Source organism: Phymastichus coffea, unplaced genomic scaffold (assembly GCF_024137745.1).
Source record: "Phymastichus coffea isolate CEN01 unplaced genomic scaffold, Cenicafe_Pcof_1.1 PCOF00076, whole genome shotgun sequence".
Taxonomy (NCBI): domain Eukaryota; kingdom Metazoa; phylum Arthropoda; class Insecta; order Hymenoptera; family Eulophidae; genus Phymastichus; species Phymastichus coffea.
This window is the reverse complement of record NW_026706887.1, coordinates 1,069,464-1,089,721: the sequence shown is the minus strand read 5'-3', so window position 1 is coordinate 1,089,721 and position 20,258 is coordinate 1,069,464. Positions and strand designations below refer to the sequence as shown.

The 20,258-nt window shown below is 33.5% G+C and overlaps 1 protein-coding gene across 1 annotated transcript in view; it reads left to right on the top strand.

The window, feature by feature from the left end:
* The window catches only part of LOC131668287 (atrial natriuretic peptide-converting enzyme-like), a 33,144-nt gene extending 22,846 nt beyond the window's left edge, over window positions 1-10,298 (top strand). The window contains exons 12-19 of the mRNA XM_058942342.1: window positions 1,949-2,239; window positions 2,367-2,508; window positions 2,604-2,785; window positions 2,860-3,046; window positions 3,143-3,296; window positions 3,390-3,513; window positions 3,608-3,756; window positions 3,823-10,298. Of these exons, the coding sequence (XP_058798325.1) occupies window positions 1,949-2,239; window positions 2,367-2,508; window positions 2,604-2,785; window positions 2,860-3,046; window positions 3,143-3,296; window positions 3,390-3,513; window positions 3,608-3,756; window positions 3,823-4,011 (1,418 nt within the window). The 3' untranslated portion in view covers window positions 4,012-10,298. The remainder of the gene's footprint in view (window positions 1-1,948; window positions 2,240-2,366; window positions 2,509-2,603; window positions 2,786-2,859; window positions 3,047-3,142; window positions 3,297-3,389; window positions 3,514-3,607; window positions 3,757-3,822) is intronic.
* The last annotated feature ends 9,960 nt before the right edge of the window (window positions 10,299-20,258 follow it).

Below are 20,258 nucleotides of genomic sequence, written 5' to 3'. Positions count from 1 at the left end.
ACAAATTATTGCCGTTAATGGGCCACAGCAAACGGTCCTCGCGACTGCTTTCCTACTCGGCCACCGAGTTGCGGATGACATTTTCAGGCCGGCTTCTACTATTGCGTTGCACTTTCACCACAACTCGCACGCTATCACAGTAAATAACCATTTCAACTACGGAATAAATCCAATTTCGTTGGCTCTTGCATAATCTAATTTTAACTAGTGTACCGCATTCTCTATTACGTAATCGCGCCAGTGAATTTCAGTCCAATGGTTGCGTATTGATTTTCTAGATTCAAAGGCCGATATATAGGCAGTATTAAAAACGTTAATGGATATGTCGTTGATACATCAATAATAGAATTAGCTGAAACTCGTCACACGTATATATTTTGAGGGGGTACAGCATGGAGCCTTAATCCATACGCTTAATTTTCGCTTATTAAATCCAGCACTTTCTCCGATGGCGCCCTATTATCTTGATTTAACGAGGTAACAACAATAATTTGCTTTTTCATCGCTACCTTTTTTCGTAGCGAACCTTAATTTCCAATACAAATAACAGTTTCATAAATCAGTGGAAGCATTGGAGGATGCTGTTTTTCGGAAAATCATACCAATTACACAACCCGACAAGAATGAGATCGGTTTAGTTGTGGCCCAATCAATTTCAGCCAAATAAAATATCACGGCATGAATGTAATATCTACGAGGCAGACAAGGTCGCTATATAGTCAACATTTCAGATGCGTAGGGGCGAATTTGAAGACGAGATGTGGCGCGTCACACCGATATTCAGGCCTATAAGGGGAGATGAGATAGGCAGACACGAGCAGCGCGTAAACGGCTGCTGCGATGCATCGATTCGCTGTCGAGCACTGCGGTTAATTAAGATTAGATTGTCAATTTGATTAAGCGAGAGACTCTGTTCAGCTGTGTGCCACTTTGCACTTAAAAAATATACCAGCTTTTATCACTCACTTATTCTTTTTTATTTCTGCGTTGTTTGCACTGATCCGATCCGATGAGACACTAGGATTTCTTATCTTAATTACGGTTCGTATTTCGTTGCTACTTATTAACCGTCGCTTTACTAATTTTTCGATAACTTACATTCCCCTTGAAAACATGTCAGTTCGCGTATGTCAATGAAAGTAACGAGTATTAGAAATTATCCTTCGTAAATGCAAATGTGACATTTGATGTAAAGACCATTGTCCTCGGCAAATCAGCGAATTGTGTTGTCAAGTTAATTTTTTTACTAGAAAATTGAATCCATATATAAAGTGCTTTTCAGCAGCTTGACGTCGAACAAAAGCTCTCGGCGGTAAAAATGTGCGCTGGCACTCAGCGAGAGAGAGAATTGAAAGTTTTTTCCAATCTTATAAAAATGACGTGATGTAGCTTTCAAACCGCCATGACAGAAGCTAAATGCTGAATGTACGTGTGTAAGCAGACAAGCAAAATCAATAGCACTTTATGAGATGCCTAGAATTATGTAATATCTTCGAATAAGCAAATGATATTAGTAATTTTTTAGGGAGTGTGGGCTGGAGGTTGGAGTAAGTTACGACTGAGCGTTAAGTGAATTGTAATGCGCATTAGCCCGTAAAATGCACTTACGCAGAAATTCCACGTCGAGGCAACGCGCGCGCGGGAGAGAAATCTCAGGCGCGAGAGAGAAACTGGGCGCCGAGCCTCGCCCAGACGGAAACGACGGAGGATAGGTCGATGCTACAAGCACGATAATACATTTCTCTGCGTTAAGCCGGAGGATTACCGCACCGCCGAATTTTTTTTTTTTTTTTTTCTTGTATTTGCCAGAGCTGTACTTTATGTAGTTCACTCTTTTAAGTTGAAAAAGATTGGAAGCGGAAGTATCGTTTGGATAGACGAATAGACGAGCTCGCGGTTAAAATACAATAGAACTGCGTGGATGCATAAATGATGTATTCACGGACAGTGTGCCCGAACGGATTCCAATGCGACGAGAAGCGCTGCATACCGTTGGACTGGCGTTGCGACGGCCACGTAGATTGCGAGGACCATACGGACGAGATCGACTGCGGCGAGTGCAAAGACAGCGAGCGCGCGGGTCTAGTGGCCATCAGCAGCAAGAAGAGTGCCGGTCCGAGCGTGAAAAACTTGCTCGCTCAAGCCTCACTGCACTGCGGGGAACGCAGGTGCATGTCCGCCAACCATATCTGCGACGGCAAGTTCGACTGTCCCTGGGCTCAGGATGAGCGTAACTGCCGTGAGTCATTCACTTGTCTCTGCCGCGATATGGGTTTACGAGGCTTCGTGCTGCTTTTCAAAACAATTGATCGGACACAAAGCTTAGTTTCCATTCTCATTGTCTTTCTTTTATTTGTGACTGGCAGTTCGACTGAGCGAAAGGAACGGAGACGTAGGCAAAGGTCGCCTCGAAGTTTACCATGCGGAGAGAGGAAAGTACATCGCCGCGTGTGTCAAATACTGGACGCGAAACACGGCTAAAGATATTTGCAAAGTTCTCGGCTACAAGTAAGTTGATTATAATTTATATGAAGCGATGCAAGTGGGGATCGTTTGCCGAATATTTTGTTATTGACGCTGGATTCTCGATTGTGCAACTACAGATCGACGAATACTTGGAATTTATTAAAGTCAGAGAGTAATCAGACGGTTGTCAAGCCTGTTCAGGAAATGTCAGCTCAGTGGCGTTTAGCTCCGAAATCCGAAGGCAATCTGCTGCAAGACTTGAAAGAGTGTTCCAATCAGAGGGATTATACGACTATTGATTTAGTTTGCACGGGATACGGTTGGTTTTCACCGCCTGCTTAACTCTCATATTTTCAACGAGATTCAAATACATGCTGCTCTTTCATTCAACAGAATGCGGCCGTAGATCGCAAAATAACAACGCAAAAGCTCGCACACGGATAATTGGTGGATCGCAGTCATCCCCGGGAGATTGGCCCTTTCTCGCAGCTATACTCGGCGGTCCCGAGCAGATTTTTTACTGCGCTGGCGTACTCATCGCGGATCAGTGGGTTCTCACGGCTTCTCACTGCGTGGGCAAGTAAGTCTTAAAGCATCATCTTTTACATCTTTTTCGCATGCCTTATTGCGCTCCTTTCTTTCGTGACTGTATCTCTGATAATCTGGAACGTTTCAGTCGCTCTGAGGTCTCGGGATGGACGATTCAATTAGGCATAACGCGGAGGAACTCCCATACTTATTTAGGAAAGAAGCTCAGAGTGAAAAGAGTCGTGCCGCACCCTAATTATAATCTCGGAGCCGCTCATGATAACGACGTTGCGCTCTTTCAGGTGAGCTGAAACGAATGATCAAGTCGAGCGTGACACGCACGCTCGTTCTTATCTCCTCTCCTCCTCTCTCTATTTATCTCTACTCGTTTGCAGCTGGAGCACCGAGTTGAATTTCACGAGCATTTACGGCCGGTTTGTCTGCCGCCGGCTAATATCGATCTGAAGCCCGCAACAGAATGCACGGTTATTGGTTGGGGCAAAAAGGAGGACACTGAAAGTTCGTACCCCCCCCCCCCCCCCTCTAATAAGTTTCATTGTCGCGCGCTAAGTAAGGACGTTGAAATCAATTTCCCGATTAATCTTATTTGTAGCGTCGGAATATGAGCCAGCTGTAAACGAGGTTAAGGTGCCTGTGCTCAGTCGAGAAGTTTGCAATTCATGGCTACTTCACAAAGAATTGAATGTCACCGACGGCATGATTTGTGCCGGCTATCCCGAGGGTGGTAAAGATGCGTGTCAGGTAGGCTATTCTTAGGAGTTAAAGGCAACTGCTTGCAATCGATAGCTTTGTGATATTGTATTGCAGGGAGACTCTGGTGGGCCTCTACTCTGTCAAGATGAAAATGACAAAGATCGATGGATCGTCGGTGGCATCGTCAGTTGGGGCATCAAGTGCGCTCATCCAAGGTTGCCCGGCGTCTACGCCTACGTGCCAAAGTACGTGCCATGGATCTTGAAGGAGATCGAGGAACATTCTACAAACGATTATGGCTAGCACCATGTCAGCCAAATCACCAAAAAGGTCTATTTTGGTAAGCACAAAGATTTCTGGGTGAGATCCAGTGAAAAAGGCCGAAAATAATTTTTGAAAAGATGCCGCAAGCTCCAAAACAAATCGTAGTCATCGCAGAGTTGATATTTTCCTACTGATGATCGAAAGTATTTTTATACGAATCAGACAAATTATTACAGAAGTGACACAAACCAGGGCAACCATTTTCTCAACGAATTGAAAATTCGCTTGATGAGTATTTTTCGATTTCGACAGCGACAATAGTAAAGCTCGCTATTGAGAGTTGCTAAATGATGACAATAAAATCAACCAACGACAAGTTACACGAAAAGGGAATACCGAGCAGAAGTTTATTTCGCGAGCAATTTCAAACATATATTCTCTGGCGATAGAACATATATAGACGTATACGCGTATCGATGTTATTCTATGTCGTAATTGACGTCGTTCTACGACAATAATCTATTTGCTACGGATCGGCACCATGATGATAATTTAGTGATAAGGGGTCAGTGATTCATTCGATGAAATAAATAGAAACATATAGTGAATGCACGGATTGAGTACGGAAACATGTAGGGATTTACAGTTATTACTGTAATATTTCAACTACCCGAAGACAACAAAAAAGACAAGACAGTACGGAATGAATTCAAAATAATGCATAAAATGCATTACCTCTGTTTTTACATCTATATAAACAATAGTTCTGATAATATGTCATACTATCAAAGCGATATTTCATTTCAAGCTAAAAAAAATAATTATTTTATAAACAAACCTGTAATTTTCTACGTGTTTCTATGCAAACGTATTTTCTTGAAAATAAAGAAAAAGCTCGTAAAAGGTCTTATCCTATTTAAATATATAGCAAAGTTCAGATATATGATTGTCCGAGGCAGTAATTTATAGGGAATTGATTACACTTTTGGTATCTATACAGAATATATGATAAATGTATCAAATACTTACAAATATAAACGGATTTTCAATAAAAATAAAAAAATTAAATAAATAAACACGCATCAGATGCGATTTAAAAATTTTTTCTACATCCTACATTTTGACGATAATAATTAACCGCAATGTACCACCAAGTGGTTTCATATATCTTTTATTAATAATCAATTTTTCAACGTTTAAAATTATTTACTTGAAAAAGAAACGCTTCAAATGAACTTTGATTTTTCACGTACTTAACAGAAAAAATCAAGCGTTCACGCGTTGAAATTTGACAATGATTGACAAATAACTTGCAATGCATAAAATGCATGTTTTTTCGTGATCGAATAGTAGATATTTTTTGAAATACCACAAACAGTTCTAATAAAATCAAGCGCGTTCAGAAAATATTACATTATCATAAATAATGACATAAGATGAGTGTTCTAGCATTAATAATTATATAGCAGTTAGAATATTAAAATATACAATATAAAATAAAAATGATGGTTTTAGAATAATAATACTGTAGAGTTTTAATGCTCAGAGAAAAAAGTTGACCATTTGAAAATGTACTTATAAAAATAATAAAAAATTATATATTGATATAAATCATTAGGTTTTTTATATATGAGAATCAAGAAATGTTAGTCAGAGAAATTTGTGTAGTTTGGAAAGGAATATACACATAATTTGATAACTATTTTTTCTGAGCATCACTATTACTTATAAGCAAAAGTTGCTTGATCAACTTGACAGTATCGTGGGATTTTATTAGTCAACTAGCTATGTAATTTAGACATACATAAATATAATTAGGCATGTTGACTGAATTCTAGGGATACCGATTTGGATAAAATAATTAATTGAAAATTATTGCACTTTTTTGATCAGCACTTTGAGACGTAGTTTTTTAAATTGGATATATATTTCATGGGTAAATAATCTGTTACTCAAGAGCCTTAAGCACTTTTACTAGACTAATAAAGTATTTTAGAAGTGCTGCCATATATCCGTAACAGATGTTGTTATTAATATTTTAATTAAGTCTATTAATTGCTACATAATCTTATTTTACTTTGAAACGTAAATGTCATGAAAAACACTATGTTTGATTTATGCGGTCTTTATTCATGGATTCATTATAATATATAATGCTACTATACAAGTTTCAAATATCTTTATCATTTTTGAGAAAAGAATTATTATTATTTTATTAATAATATTAATTTTTGAGCGAATATAAATGGCTACATTTATTTCATATCGTGAGTTGAACAATTATTTAAAGATCTAATATCTTCTATTGTTGCAGCTTATATGAATGTAACTTTGAATTAATTTGTAAAAAAAGTCTATCAATTGGAAGATGATATTAATGTTAATCCGCCAACATTTAAACATTAAAGAAATCTATAAACATATGCATAACATGACCTTTATGGGAGTTATTAGTACAAACTATTTTGTTGGAAGTCATGATAAATCGTTTAAAAATGCTTGCCATGCTGAAGCAACAATGAACCTCCTTAGTATCCAGACAACGTTTAATGAATAAAAAATGATAATGGTAAATAAATATCTGACAATACTGTGTGAGCAGACAATAATTAATTATAAGAAATGTTCCAAGAAATGGACAATAAAACGTAGTATAAGACTACATTAATGTAGATGTAAAACAATAAATATATCAAAAAACTTAGTTAATAAAAATCTTGATGATACTGCGACGAAAATTGCAAAATATTAAAAAAATTCTATTAAATTGTATATTAATTTTTTCGAAAATTTATAGAAAAATTCATTACATAAAGAAGAATATTCCAGATGTATGACGCAGAATCTCTAAGAAAATTATTGGTAAATGTAAATTTAACATACGTAATTTGATATGCATACTATATTTGTATAAAATAAATAGTTTGCTTCTGTGTGAAATTATTGATGTTTATATAGCTGGTACGAAGTATTTTATAGTATGGATATTTATAAATGAACATATTACAATGTACAGATTTATAAACTAAAGAAAAATGAAGAAAAATATTGTTTGTCATAACCCATGTGGTATAAAAACTATTCTAATAATTGTGTAAATGAAAAACTTTGCCATTTTGTTACGAACATATACACACTCAATTAGAAATGTAATAGGAAATGTATCAAACTCCAAGAATTAATTTTATTTTTATTAAAATTTATTTTATCGGACATACTGTCATTAAAATCTACGCACAAAGCTTAAATTAATTTAGTAAGAGAAACTTGTTTAAAAGACATAATTGTAAAAATATATTCACTCCTGTGAAGTCAATGTTAAATAGTTGAACGTTCATTACCGTAATTTTAAGCTATAAAATATTTTGTATTTGTTCGAAAAAAGATTACAAAAATAGGTTACTGTAGCAAATTCTATTAAAATAAAATTGTAGAATTTGATAGCTATAGATATAATTTTTATAATAAACTTCATATCTTATGACAATTTTAAACTAAATATTTATCCAAGGAAATGTTCAACTTCTAATTTTTAATTTAATAAAATCTTTCTTATAATTAAATTAGAATTTTGTTGTTTTGTACAAATTAAGAATGAGAGTCTTACTTTATCTCAGAAAACGTTGGTAATGAACAAATAGTCGTTGAAGTACGTACGTATTGAAAAAATACAACTTTACAATTGTCATAAAAAATGAACTATATTTCCTATTACTATACGCACCTTTTAAATGAGTTTAGAACAACTATTTGCCTAATGATGTTTGATTAGTGATGAAATATTTATTTGCATGTTATGAAGTATAGGTCAATAATAAATAAAGCGGGTGAATGGTATTATCTGAAAATTATATTTTATCAACAAAGAATATGAGAACTTTTTATTTATATAAGTATACAATATCTAATAATTGATATTAGTATCACATTATTAATAATACTTTTTTATGAGAAAAATTAATGTTGAAAAATTAATAGCATATATCTGTAAAGTTAAAAAATTATTGATAAAGTTTCAATAGTTTTCCAGAAAGTTAATAGAAGTTTTTTCTAAAGTCAATTTTGAAGACTATATTTAATTAAAGCATAACCTATTAATAGTTAATAAAAACACTAGTAACAGTGATTTTACTACTTGAATCTAGGCAACATTATGTTACGAATACGTATAAATTTTTTTTTTCTGTTTAACGCACATACTCAGGACTTTTACTTTTATAAAGAAAATATTTGTTATAAAAGTTTTCAGTTAAATAATACTGAATATATAAAATAATGAAGGTTCTGCTGCTGAATGAACAGTGATGTTTATATATGAGGTAATTTACAAGAAATACAACAATTATATGAAAATTTTTGGTTTTTAAAACATTTATTTAAAATTTCAAACTACTTTAGGTATACAAAATAATTAAAACAAAAAATTAATTTTTAAAAAGTATTTCCATTTAGTCTTATTGTATATAGTGTGTCATTTCGAACATATAATATTTAGTTATTATTTAAAATATGGAGTGTTATTGACTACGAATAGAGCTATTTAGCACAATTACAAATGAATATAGATGTACATCTATGAACGTTAAAAAGAAATTTTTTAGAAACTTCATTGCTGGAAAAAACTATTTTATGCATTTTCTACAATTTTTTTGCTCGAGGTTTTATTTTTGAAGTTTTGATCTACTACAATTTCCACATTTTTTTACAATGACTATGAAGTTATAAAGTATAAGGCAACTGAATGTGATTATTTGATCTGTGCTCAGCATGATGCTTAATCGTACAATCAATGGTCGATATTATTGATATACATATATAGAATGTACTTTAATATTACCAAACGTTATATATTAAGAATAACATTAGACACTGTCACATTCTATATACACAATTAAAAGATTATGTCTGGCATTACATATTCTATTTGAATGGAACTAGCTATATACTTGTTTCTATAATGGTTAAAGAAAGAACACAAATCAGTTACAGGACATACATAATTGAAAAAATGTGTTTCACATTTGCGCTATGCGGCGTTAACATTTAGATAGCTGCTAGTTCTATAAAATAAGATGAAAAAATTGAATTTATCTTCTTATTAACAATAATGTCATTAGAAAATTTTTAGAACCGTCATTGGTTTCTATTGCTAACGAAGAATTGTTTTATGAAAGTGATCAAGAATAATGCCACTTATGCTTTATTCAAGTAAATCTTCTTTAAAATTCATTACGAAAGGACAAAAAAAAATCAACAGGATTGGAAATGAACTACTCCAATGATAATTACAAAAACATTATGTAGCTTAGCTGTTATTATATATTTTATTTCAAACAACATTTAATAAGAACATGTTGTATTTCTTCAATTGAGATATTTTGCTTCTTTCCAAAATATTCGTGACATCTTAAGAAAAGTAAGTTTTATTTAACGTTCACAGGATAAAAAATTTTTTTTTAATAATTCCCGTATATAAAAAAGGAATTGTTTTATAATAACTTCATGTGTGAAATCAAGTAAAGCCGCCATGTCAATTTTTATAAAGTGCATGTTGATCGTTTTATCCTGGGAAACTACAGCTATAATCTTATTATTAGACATGAGCTCTCAAACAGCGCTTATATCTTGCAAGAAAAACAATCATACGTAGTTATGCTATGCTTACACTGCCTTCCTCCTTGAGAACACGTAGATGTAGAGTATTACAACAACTCTCTGACCACTAACGCAAAACGGAGAAATTAAAACGTATATGTATGCGCTATTATACGTAAAAATGATTAAAAATCAGTATTTAATAAGTGTCAATATCATAGCGTAATATAAAATTTCGGAAAATACATACATGTATGAGACATTTGATTCTCGCAGGGCGAGAATGTACAAATTGGAATAGTTGCATTTAATAGAGGATATATAAACTAAAGGATATGAAAGACTTGTACACTAGAGTAAAAAAAACGTTGTCAAAAGAAAATGTAACTTACAGTTGGACATGTGATGCCTGGTTATCTTGAGTCCTGTATCATTGATAAATTTTTATTTTATGTACAGTGAATATAACGATAACTTGCGTACATTATTTTTACTTTATTTGCATGATTTTGAATACATAATTAGTTATATTTATTAACTTTTAAACTTTGCAAAGATTAATGATATATATATTTTTATTAAAGAAACCATTACTGCAATCAAATATAAGTTACTGTACAAAGTATAAGATACCGGCGATTCTTATTTTCTAAGTACAAATTGTTTACAACAAATGGATTACAAAGTGATATATATTGATAAAAATATATTTATAGATAATGGATGTTGGAAAATAAATTATGTATTGCAAAGTCTGCCTAAATTATCTGTTGATTTGACCAGTTATCCTATCCTATAATATTTTTATTTCTGTATAGTTTTAGTTAGTTTTAAATAAAATATGTTTAAGTCACAATTCATAGCATACACATTTATACAAAAAAGTTTGTAAACTAATTTAAAAAGCAAAGTGTACTACTAAGAGTACAAGTATAATTGATACAGATGAGGAGTAGGAACAATATAATGAATAGTTGCACTTATTTTTATTTAATTACTCATTTATTAATTTTTTTTTGTGCCAGATTGACATTAAAATTAATCAAATAGGAATATTTAAAGAATGGACAATATAAATGTAGAATTTAAGACTATTAAAAATGTCACATTTGTAACCTCTATAATGGAACCATATCCATTTCAAACAATATTTAAATAGTTTTTCTTTATAAAAATATAATTTTCTATACTCAATAATCTTATTGTATTCGTATTATCATTATCTATTATATCTATTATTATCTTTTTTTAATAAATAAAAAACCTGATGAGATTAGTAAATCTACTGACGGAATATTATAAAATTGAAAACTAGTGATTTTATCATTGAAAATAATCCTCCACTCTTATGCATATTATAATTATAAATTATATTGTTATAACACTAGATATTTGACATTTGTATAATATAAACGATAGCCTTACTTTTAGTTATATTATTGCTTAATTATTCTCAAGAAATTTTGTATATTCAGCACAAATGGAATATTGGCTTGTCGATCCGATATTGTATGATAAAAATCTGTCTAGGTTGACTTTTGCAGGATATTTTTAAACTTTGCGGTCATTATGTACTAAATAAATATTAATTTGAACAATCGTACCCGTTGATAAGAAATTGTTAGTAAGAGTAGTGACTTAATCGATTCATTTGGCATCGAATGGAATCTAAAAAAATGATATGCATTTTATTGATCTTTTGATGTTTCCTCGCGCTAGATACTTATTAAATCAATCTTGATCTAAGCAACAACTTAATACTAAGCCAATAGGGTGACCTTAAATTAATTCTTTCACTAATCTTTCTAGAGAATTCAATTCAGTTAATTGATTAACACTTACAATTTCAGTTTGATTATAAAATATTTTTTTAAGTTCATTTTATATTTTATCGTGAATTTGAGCATTATAGCTGATAGTAAATAAAGTCCAATTATCAACAAAGAGTTTCAGTAGTCAAAAAATGAGTAATACAACTAAAACGCATGTTCTTACTCTCACGGACAGTAGCAAAATAGCCGAGAGTCAGATCAGTGTCGTGAAAAATGTCTATCATCTCCCTACATTGAGAAGAAAAGCTGTAATTAGTCGAGATCGTTAATTCAGATGTCTGGTGCGTCCTCTGATTGTCTTTAACAGTGTAGTTCATCACCTTTTTTTATCCATCACGCGGTCTGTCAATATGTATCATCTTTCATGTAACGATCACACCTACCCTGGGGTCCGTCGGCGATGAGAGCGGAAGTCAGTTTACATGAGCTATCCTTTTATTGGTCTACTCTTAGGATGGCATCAGAGGTGCACTTTTCAATACTTACTAGTCCTCCTACCTCCAGTTTGAATTTCGGTTTGGATCACGGTGCTTTTCCGAGTTCTATCTCTTAAATGTTAGTTCATCCTTGAATGATTACAGTGTAAACTTAAATGTCAGCCACTGTCAACCGAAAGCCGTTTGATGTTTCTATTTGTCATACGCACTCTATCTATCATGTTGTCAATCTCAGTCGCTTCTACTATCGAGCTTATAAAACAATATGGTCGTTAAGAAAAAAACCAAATCTCCTTTATAGCCAAATTCTAGTCTTAACCTTGATTGGTCAATAAAGTTCAGGACGAACTCTGCTCTCGGTGAAGTCACCAGTCAGATCGCCTCTTCCTTTCTTCCATGACCCGTAGGGCCTATTGGAGTCGTTGAAGTTCCATTAAATTATGATCCTCGTCTTAATCGGACTTCAATTTTCGGAAACGGATGATGGTATGTCGTTGTAGCTACTTTCGTTGGTTTATAGTATGCTGCGGGTGTCCCCATACCCCCTGCAACCATCCGACTCTTTTACATGAGAGCTGGAGCTTTTTCTGTACCTCTCTCTTCTGTCACCTGGCGCACGCGCGACTTCTGTGGGCGTCGTCGACCCGAGTTTATTTAACTATGGTCCCTGTAGTTGGACAAAGAGGTTTACTGCTGCACGAGCAAGCATTCGTATTTTTCTAATGTATTTTCTTTTATTTTTATTTTATTGTAAATAAAATGCCAATACATCGCATGTAAGAGGCCGCACTGAAAATGCAGGTGGGCGGACAGGACGAGCCGCGGAATGATGACATTACGGCAAATTGAACACTGCGTGGACTAGTGCCGAGCTAGCGATTGTCTTGTTCGGCATCGCGTCGACGGCGGGAAGACAATCTTCACACACCGGTCTCAGAGGACGAATTTTTCTCGGATGAAGGAAGCGGTGCCACAGCAATAGGGGCTTCTGGATTGTCGGATCGGAAGATGAGTACCCCAGCCATATCGCGCGAAGTTGGAGAAGCAATGAAGAATTGGGAGCAATGAAGGAGCTGGTTCGGAATGTATTGAGAAATTGTATTCGAAAAAATCACGCCGTGAAAATTGAGGAGGCAGTACTGCTTATCAGGTCGTAGTCTGGTCGTCCGGAGAAACCAAAGGGGAAGGATAGGCTGAGAAATCCGTCGACGAGTCAGTGGGATGATAGCCAGAGCGAGTTGTCAGACTCAGATATCTATGAATTGGACACGGCTAGGCCGGCAAGTCGCAGACCGAGGAGCCTGAGGACCCATGGGCACTCAGATTTGCGTCCTTGAAGACGTTATATCGGTGATATACCGGTAGACGCGGTGAAGGCTTTTCGCGTTTGATTGCTGAAGTTTTCGGATGAAGGGGGAGCGGACAAGGATGGCTTAATGAATGATGTAGTGAAGTCAGGATTTTTACAACTTAGAGGCTGACGAAATACTTAAGGCGATGGATATCGCGTTCACGGGAAAAGCTGCGCTCTGGTATAGGAATAACAAATTCAATGGGCGAATTCTTGAAGAATTTTTCGGCGGTCAGTTGCCAAGCTTGCGGAACGATAGGGTTTGTGCTTTAGAACTGCCTCACGTGCACGAGCAACATCGTGCAGCAGGGAAACTCGCAGGCGGGGGCCAAAACTCGCTCGTCAACCCCTGCTTAAGTTCGCTTGGGCGAGCATTGCTGGCGCTTGAGGTACACTGAAACAGGGTGGCTCGCGCGATGTTGGCCGAATCTGGAAAAAGAAACGACCGAAAAGAGGTCGAGCCCAGCGACGCTGCGTTAGTACTCGTCGTGAGAAGAAAGACGCGTGTAATTGGAGGCGCATATTCAGAGGTACCTGGTATTAGAGCAAAGGAGTTTTAGAATAGTTTGTCGCGTCGTTACGAACCATTGGAAATGTCGGATATCGATGACGTTGAATCTTTGAAGGTGGTAGCAGGGACAGAGATGAGTAAAATACTAGAGCTCGTTAGGGAAAAGGAGGATAACACGGTCAAGAGTCTAAAGTCCGATAGAGCGCAGGTTGAGCGCGTGGTCGAAGAGTCACCACGAAGCTCCCGGCTGCTCTCGGAAACGCGTGTAGAGAATGAGCGATCTGAACGAACACGGGACTTTGATGGGACTTTGTGGGATGGGGGATCATTCGGACCTTATAAATATCCCATCATCTGAATGTACCATTTTATGTAGAATTCAAACATGCGACGAAAAATGAGGGGTCCCATTTAAAAAGTAAGATTGACCTCGAAATGACTTTGGGGGTAGAGTGGAGGTCATTTGGACCCCACACATATTACATGATTTGAACGTAAAATTTCCCGCTCTATCCGAATCCAAGATAAAAAATAGGGAGTTTCATTTAAAAAAACAAAGTTGACCTTTAAATAACCTTGAAAATCATTCTCAAGGTGAACACTGATCTGACAAGTAGATGACCCCCACTGTCCTAAACAACTTTTGTATGAACAATTTTTTCGTACAACGTGAATGCGAACTTTTCGAGATATTCAGGTCCGTCATTTAAAATGGGATACCCTGTATATTTGTATATACATGTACATTACAATGCCGGTAGAGTAGGAATTCTAGGATTCATATATATTCGATCATGGCAATTATAATATGCGGGAACATATATTCCTTACAATATTTATCATTCGCTGGTAAATGGAACTCTAATTTTTCATCTGCAGTTTAAAACATTAACGTGTATGAACGTATATGCGTTAATATATATATAATTATAGATATAACGTTTTATATAAAGTATCAAACGTAACGTTAAAAATATATTATGCGTTTAAATATTTTATTAGGCTTGATAGTTGAAGTTATATTTTATTGTTTATAATTAGGTTAAAAACCTGAACTTGAATGAACAATTGTTTAAAATTACGCTAAATTGTACAAAAAATATATTATTTGGACAATATGGTTTATATAGGTGTTTACAAATGATATAAATTGCTGATACGTATATAATTGATTATAATCACTTGTCGATTGAAAAATTTAATTTTTAATTTGTAGAGAAAAATAAGTCTACATGAAACATTTTTTTTTATGTATTGAAAGGAACATATATTTTGTAAGCAATGCGAAATATATTTAATAGTTTGATAATAGTTTGGTTATTTTTAGCACACACGTTTATTTTATTTAAATTTTCCATGCATGATTAATATCATGTTTTTATGGAGTCTATATCAGCGTGAACGTGGACAAAGAAAATATTTTATAATTATCAGTTTGATAAAATTATAATGGCAAATCTGTTAGAAAGCTCAAAACTTTTTCCATTTATAGTTGCCAAAGTAAAACAATGTCGGAATAATTAAAAAGTAAAAAAAGCTTTAATGAAAACCTTTGCACCCCACCAGTTTTAATTAGAACAAACATGATTATAACTTTCACTCAGAATTCATAAACGTGATCGATAGCTAGGGCTTGTGCGTCGTCTGCAACACACTCCGAGGGAGCTTTTCTTCAATCCACTGGGACTTTCAGCATCAGAAAATTTATTTCATTGGAAATTAAAAGACACCGATACGTTATAATTAATGGAAAAAAGACTAATATCAAGTTAGTAAAGAATTGTTCTTCTTAATTGCAAACTCATGGCCTTTACATATCGCGTTCTATTATTTTATCAATTACTTATTTTGTTAATTTATTGACGTTGTAAGTTATACACTGTAGTTCGAGAACAATAAGATTTTTAACTATAATCAATTAATGTAATAGTACTTGAAAGGTTCTATTTTTTATTCCATTCCATTATTATAAATTCACAAATTTCCACATATTCATGCTATAATGTATATTTTCTATATCAGTAACGCAAAATTTGTTGCAAATATATTTACTTAGAATTTGCATTTTTAGAACTTTTACTACTCTTTCTTTGTCTTCCTAATGTGTTATTGTCAATATATCGTTTTTCTACTGCTCATAATAACTACTTTACAACAGTTTCGGAAAACAGGAAGTAAAATTACTCGTAACAACATGCACACAAACAAATTAATTGAAAGTGAAAAATATACTCGGTCAAAAAAATACCTCGCTTTCACGTATCCATCTTATTTTAGTCAAGTAGATATACTTGAAAAGCATAAAATAGTAATAAATGTAAGTTAAATGTTCAAAAAATGCTGAAAGATATCATGTATTAGGATATTAATTTTTTTGTTTAGAAATTTTATATTTTGATTTAAAAACATAAAATATTATTAATTAAGGTAAGTGAATCTAATATCGATTATTAGGTTGTTGCTACAATGTTCAAACGGCTAAAACCAATAATATCTAATCTGAGTTATCTTACATTTAGTAAGCTAAAATAATCTATATGAATCTTGAAAATTAGAATCAAGAAGACATTTCATTTCTTTGCACTATAGAGATTTTTTACGAGTTATCATGCAATGTTAAACAATTACAAATTGAATCATATATAAAACGAACATTATGACAGTAACATACACAGATGATACGACTATTTTAATATCACAATTAGAGACAGCAATAGTATCCGAATCATTATAAAATTATGTAAATAATTATCTTCAAAATTGGTTTAATTTTTGGATAATTATAGTAAATGAAAGCAAATCAAAAGATACGACGTTTACACTTAAATGAGTTAGCTGTCCACTTATTAATCTCAATGATAAATACATTCCGCACAGTAACCACATAAAATATTTTGGTATACTCCTAGACCGGAAGCTTACGTGGAATGGTAATATATTCACAAAACGCAAACAGTTGTCTAAAAATATTATTCAGATGTACAAAAAAAATGTGTGTAATATGTAATTCAATTAACAATCGTACACATAAACTGTATGAATCTAGTTTTAGTCAAGATATTTTTAATGAATATTAATTATAAAGGATTACATGTATAAAACTGATAAATAAAGACTATATTTATCTTCCCGTGTAAGAATTGCCATGACTGCAAAAACGGCCCAATACTGTTGGAGCGCTGGCAACCGAACCTAGTTTTGTCAAGCACTGGACCGGCTTTGAGCCAACATCGAATTGATAAGAATGGCCCGAGCACCGGCAGCCAATACTGTACCAATAATCTATTTTTGAACGATTTTAATGTTTTTTGTTTTCCGGCGCTGGCCCAATACTAATCGTTAATCATCATGTTTATAAAGAATATTAATAATAACATTTTAACCTAAAATATATGATAAGTATCGCGTTTTCCGAGTAGCTTTCATTATACCACGCAATGCTGAACAGTTATTCATATCTCAAAAAATCAAGATCCTTGAAAAGGAAAATTCTCTGTTCATCGTCGAGCAGCAGCTGTAGCGACAATGGCAATATTTTTATAAAAAGACTTGATGAGCTTGACTTATCCCAAAAACGTAATGATCGATGCTCGAGGTAAATTTTATAAGATAATTGACATTTTTTATCTATGTGTTTACTTTAATTAGGTTGAGTGCACATACTATTGTTCGTTAAGTTTGACCTCTTAGTATTAACATAATGTTGTATAAATATTGTTGTTACCTAATTTGTTACTCGTCATACTTATCTTGAAAATGTTAGCAATTAAATTTTAAATAAACAGTTACATGAGTATGTAGTATGTAAAATAATTCAATAATAAATAAAGAAAACGTTGACGCTAAAAAATGCGTTCTTATTTATTAGCTTGATAGTGTGCTTATCCGACAATGACAACAAATATTGTGTTACCAGTACTGAGCCATGGTCAATGCGTCGGCAATGGCTCACTACTGAAAATATAACCTTGGCCCATTCTTATCATTTCGTTACCCGGATGACGTTGGACCAGCACTGGCGGCCTGTACCGGAAGTCTTGGTTAACATTGCTGTGCCAATGTTGGGCCGTTTTGACTTTCTTACACGGAATTAGTAAACTCACTACTACGAACGGTTAATCTATTGTTGATTTGTTTATCTTTTTTTTCTCACTACGTATATCGAGCTTAATAGAATCGATCTTGGATTCTTGGATAAAACCCTATAAGTATAATTCATGGCATAATATAACAAGATTTAGATTGTGCCCGCCGCTTCTGGTCAAAAACTGTTGTAATGATCTCATTAAAAATTTTCACTTATTACTTAATATCTCATTATCTTGTATCATTTTCCATACTGCTTTGATAAAAATAAATGTGGCTATTGTTTGTAGATAAGAATGCGACAAGCGTGGTGCATAGAATTAACGCGCGATTTTCAACCTTGTTACTTTCTCTACAATTATTCATAAATTAATATGTCATAAATTATCTAAACTTTCACAGCGTGTCATAAATCAGTCATTTAATTTAAGCCCACAAGATAATTCGTATTTTGGTGACCCGACTCACGCTTTCTACGGCGTGATCCACTCTGTCCTCTGTTCAAAATTGAACTTTCACGGCATTATCAGTAGTTTACATTTTTATTATAAATCTTATTTGTCTGACTGAGTCTATATACTACAGATTACGTCTTTTCTATCTGACTTATACATAATTATCGTGAGCGTCGCAAGCATCCTATTCTGGATCACTCTTTTAATTTTTATCAATGATCTAATTAGGGTAATCAAGTTCTTTAAAATCTCATTTTATGCTAAAGATGTAAAACTGTGCTTAACTTTGAAGATGCGAAAGAAGTATAATCTATTGCATTTCTCCTTATATTGTATGAAGAATTTTAAACATTAATCACAAATTGTTATGGTACATGTAAAGATTGAACTGACGCAACGTCTTATGAAATTTAGAATAGGTGCTTTGAAATTACAATCGAAGTTGTAAGTTCTACTTTTTAATTATTCGCAACAAAAATTTGATATTAAAAATATCTCTAAACACCTGCAGTCAACTCGCATATCCATTTTCCTTCTTTTAACTGCCGACCTATTCTTCGTTTTCCCCCTAACGAAAGCAAAAGGCCGGTGAAGGAACTTTTGCAGGACGTGTAATATCCATCTAGAAACTTACTTCAAATGAATTGGCGCCAACTCACCAGCGTTGTATAATTTTTTAGTTAAAAATCTACATCAATTAACTCATTGAGAGTATTTTAATTTTTCAAATGAATTATTATTGTGAATTATCGACTAGATAGGAAGAAAAATACTACGTGTTACATAGGACAAAAAATGAAGATCCTTTTCAACAAATCGAAAACGGATCGAACTAAATCCGTAACTCGGCTTCGCTTCGGGGCCTAATTTCTCCGTCGGTAAGGATTTTCGACTTTGGTCCCTTGTAAAATAATGTGCTACAGAGACGATCATTGGTGTATGCAACTCTTTTGATTTGTGGTTATTTCATTTTCATTTATTAAAAACTATTTATACCATTTAACCATCATTCAGACTATCACATCACGAATAAACTGCCTTCAATTTCAGATCTTCTTTTTCATAATCTTGTTTTTCTTTGTTTCTTGTTTTTAATAACAATCTTGTTTTTAATAACAGAGATAAAAAATTCATATTGAAAAACGATATAGGCATTTGTAGCCAACTCGCATGCTAACTTTATCTCTCTTGACAATAAGCCTATTCTTCTCTTTTTCTTCAAACGAAAGCAAAAAGCCGGTGAAGGAACTTTTGCAAGACGTATAATATTCATCTAGAGAATTATTTCAAATCAATTAGCGTCATCTCAACAGCTTTATATAATTATTTAGTTAAAAATGTAAATCAGTCAACTTATTCAGAGTATTTCAATTTTGCAAGTGAAAACCACTCTCAAAAGTCACCCCTAAAAACAATTAAACAGCAGTAACTTTGGTTGTAATGAATCTTTTTTGATGAAACAAAATGAAAAAAGTTTCTTACTTAAAAAACAACAAAACCGCATAGTTTTAGACGGGGGGGGGGGGATGCAACCCTTACGATGTATAGTCGAAAAACTACATTTTTGAGTGGATTTTTTGTGTACAGAATTACAAAATTATCATAAAAAAATTTTTAAATAAATCTTCATCTAGAAAATGATAAAATAAAATTGACGTGTTTCGGCGTTTTTTCATTTTTATGTATTTCGAAGGTGAACTACCCTTTGTAACGGTCCAGTCTAATTTGCCTTTTCTCCCACTGCAAAATAGCAACCCGTCGTACACGAGAAAACTGAAGAAAAAAAGCGGTACTTGAGCGAAGGCGCTCTTCTCATATACATGTAAATGTGTTGGAAATATATTGATATTTCATTGCCAGCAGAAAAATAAGACCTTTGTCATTCAAAACCAAATTAATTGCCAACATTTAGTTTATTACTAAATTTAAAACAGGTGACAATTACTAACAAATTAAAAAAAAATTAATGTTATTGTAAATTTAAATGTTAAGAACCTATGATTTTTATACAAATGAATT